This window comes from Cariama cristata, unplaced genomic scaffold, assembly GCF_000690535.1.
Source record: "Cariama cristata isolate BGI_N322 unplaced genomic scaffold, ASM69053v1 scaffold31074, whole genome shotgun sequence".
NCBI lineage: Eukaryota > Metazoa > Chordata > Aves > Cariamiformes > Cariamidae > Cariama > Cariama cristata.
In genome coordinates, this window is record NW_009611817.1 from 6,995 (window position 1) to 10,428 (window position 3,434).

Consider the following 3,434-nt stretch of genomic DNA (forward strand, 5'->3'; position numbering starts at 1 on the left):
TGCAGTTGGCGTTAAGCACCCGATGGGGTGCTGGGATGAGATCAGAATTGGGCTCAGCAGTGGTGGTGGTGGAAATTCTGTATTGCCTAGAAGCATCCCAATACTCTGCAACCTGGGGACAGTTTGCAAGCCTGAGAATCTCTGGAAATTTAGGATTTTTTGCACCAGGAGAGAGAATTGCACTGAACACTTGCCTCTTACTCTGTATTTTATAATCTCCCTCTGGCCAAAACGTTCCTTGAGCTGAAATTGGAAAGTGATTGCCTGTAACCACGGGGCTGGATCCTTTCTCTCTCTCTCTCTCTCTCTCTCTCTTCTAACAAATATTTGTGAATGTGTCTTCGGATCATCTGGTGCTTTCTCCTGTGAAACCTGTCACCAAAACTTGTTGACGTGATATGCAGCCAAACAAATCACACAGAGAAGTGACTTTTTAATTTAAGAGCTTGAGCTCAGCTTTGGTTTCACGAAGCCTTTTCTGGCTGGACTTTGCTATGTAAGAGAGGTTTTTCTACCATCACCACAAGCTGTTCCTCAACCTTTTGGTCTTACGTAGACCTCTTTGGCAGTGGTTTTGTGATGTGATGGTCTCAGTCCAGCTCCTAGTTGACAAAAGTTGACCAAGGTCACAACACCCCAATTGGCGCTAAGGGGTATATTTGGCAGAAAGAGTGAGAAGGCCAGCATTGAAATGGGCAGAGGCTGACATGTCGCTGACCCTTCCAGGTGATCCCTCTAGCTCAGGGCTCAGGTAGTGGGAGCCCGGCCGGGGTGGTGTGGAGGTGTTTGCAGTGCTTCTGTCCATGCTGCATCTGCTCTGAGCACTTGAGCTTCCCTGGCTGTTAATCCAGTACTTTTCACAAGCATTAATAGCAATTAAAAATAATTAAATAAATATTTACCTAATATCAGATCACAACCAGCTTATAAATATGCATATTTTTTTTTAAATCCATGATTTCTCAGCTTCTGTAATAATATTTATAGTCTTAAAGAGACCCTTCTTTTTCCAGAAGAACCGACTCCACATAAAACCAACAGCCCACCCTCTGGAGTTACATACGCTCATGATGTCTTGGACTGTGGCCTCAAGCCATGCCCCCTGCCTTTTTCTAGCCTTTCTGCAGATCCCATGGGCAGATATGGACAGCCAGATAGCATAGGGACAACACCTACACACCCTGCCAACGCTGCAGGGGCCTCTGCTCCGAGCCCTAGGATTGAAATTACTCCATATCATGAACTGATTCATTCAGGGGGTCCCTTCCGCAGCAGAGACACAGATGTTCTTTTGGTAGAACATCAGTCAAACTCAGCTACCACTAGCCCAAGGGTTACCCTGCCTGTCCCTGGCTTTGAGGGCTACAGAGAACCACTGTGTTTGAGCCCAGCTAGTAGCGGCTCCTCTGCAAGTTTCATTTCAGAGACAAATGTATCTCCTTGCACGTCACCATGTGTTTCACCAAATAATGGTCCTAGTGATGACCTTTGTCCACAGTTTCAAAACATCCATACTCATTATTCTCCTAGAACCTCTCCAATAATGTCACCACGAACAAGCATCACGGAGGAAACCTGCTTGGGACGACATTCACCATCACCCTGTCCCAACTCAAGGTCTTCATCACCAGGTGCAAAACGGAGGTACTCTTGCACTGAGCTCTACAGTACTCAGCTGCCTTCCACTTCTCCACGACAGTCAAGGACCCCCTCTCCACAATCCTCTCCTCGCATCCCCTTGAGAGAAGACAACTCTTCAGTTACTTACACGCAGTTGCCCAGCGCTTCTCTTTCCATGGATGCTATGAACAGCCTTCCTACGGATCCTTCCTGTGGTGTTCCCACGAAAATTTGGAAAACCAGCCCTGATCCTTCATCAATGCCTTCCCACAAAAACAGCATTCCATGTCACGTCTTTCAGACTGTTGACTTCCATGGGCCTTGCGAGCAGGAGGACAGAAGAAACTCAGCCCCAGAATCAATTTTGTTGGTACCGCCATCCTGGACAAAGCAACTGGTGCCTGCAATACCTATCTGCAGGTATGTGATGTTTCTTGTGTGTGATGTCCTCTGTCGTGCATGATGATCCCTAGGGAGTGTTTCCGTGGGCAGATCCTGCTGCAGTCCAGAGCTAAGTACTCCGGGACAGCCCTGGTTAATGGGAGCCCAATCCATTATGATTCCGAGAGACGAAAAAATCTGTGTTTGGAAGAAACATCGTCAAAGTGGTTCATTGGTGGCACAGCATATAACAAATTCAAATTTCCAAATTATTTGTCTGAAAAGCAGATTGCAGACAGGCTTTGACAAAGGGTAAACACTCTTGTTCCATCCTGTTGCTTTTCAAGAAAATGATTTGATTGCTTTTCTAAATTCAGAAAATGTCTCTTACAAATTTCCATCAAGGATGACAATACTTTAAATATTTCCTGATTCGAAATAGACCACGCTGCTCCAAGTCAGACTGAGCATTTGGTCAACCCCAAGTGACTTATTGTTGGTTGTTAATTTGTTGATTGTCACTGAACCCAAATCTCAGCCCTTGGCACTACCCTCATCAACTCCCTCCATTGCCTGGCACTGGCGGCACGTAGGTCTGGACCCTGAGCAGTGCGAATCTACCAGGATGGGGGTTGCCAAATGTGTGACTCCACCTGCAGCCACCACTGGCACCCTGCCAGCCCTGCCACCCCCCTCGGCAGCAGGGTTGTCCCCACGCCGACGTTATCCCGTGCTGCTCCCGACTTCCTAAACAGAAATTGCGAGTGAAAAAACACAGGCTGTGACTTTCCTTGGCTTGTTACGTCGGTCCTGGCAGCAGTTTGTGCCAACAAAATAAGAGTTGTTTAAAATCCAGTGCAAGCTCTAGTTGTCCATTTCAGTGTGTTAATTTCATGTTATAAACTCTTGTGTATTTTGGTAACAGGAAAGCTAGTATCAGGTAAGAATATTTAGCATTTTATTGATGTGCATTTTAATATTTATGGAAATCATGAAGATTATTAATTTGCATAACTGATAAGTAATGGTAAATTGAGTTAATATTTCATGATATATGTTCTGTGATCAATGTTTTAAGATGCACAGCAAAAGCTAGATAAAAGAAGGGGAATCTTTGAAAAAATATAACTGCTACGGGTATTTCTATTTAAGAAATGGAAACATTCTGTTCTCTTCTGCGAGGAGATTGGCCCACATAAATTATTGTGTTCCTCCTGAATTTCAGCAGAGTTTGTAGTCAAATGTGAGCAGAACAGCATATCCTCATTGAAATTAATAGCAGCCTCCTAAATGTCTCGGTGAGAGCAGCCCTGGTGGGGCACTTGGAGGAAGAAGGGGTCAGGGCTTTGAGAAATAGCAGTGCTAAAGAGTTTCAGCTGGTGTGGTCTCTCTCTGCCCAGTTTGCCCGTCCAGTCGCTCCCACCCCTCGAGTG

At 45.6% G+C, this 3,434-nt stretch overlaps 1 protein-coding gene across 1 annotated transcript in view; it reads left to right on the forward strand.

Moving 5' to 3' along the window:
• Positions 1-707: 707 nt before the first annotated feature.
• Positions 708-3,434, forward strand: part of NFATC2 (nuclear factor of activated T-cells, cytoplasmic, calcineurin-dependent 2) — a gene marked incomplete at its 3' end in the record, with an annotated part of 51,225 nt that continues 48,498 nt past the window's right edge. Inside the window, exons 1-3 of the mRNA XM_009698391.1 lie at positions 708-751; positions 988-2,040; positions 3,402-3,434. The exon at positions 3,402-3,434 is cut by the window's right edge and continues 166 nt beyond it. Coding sequence (XP_009696693.1) covers positions 708-751; positions 988-2,040; positions 3,402-3,434 — 1,130 coding nt within the window. The remainder of the gene's footprint in view (positions 752-987; positions 2,041-3,401) is intronic.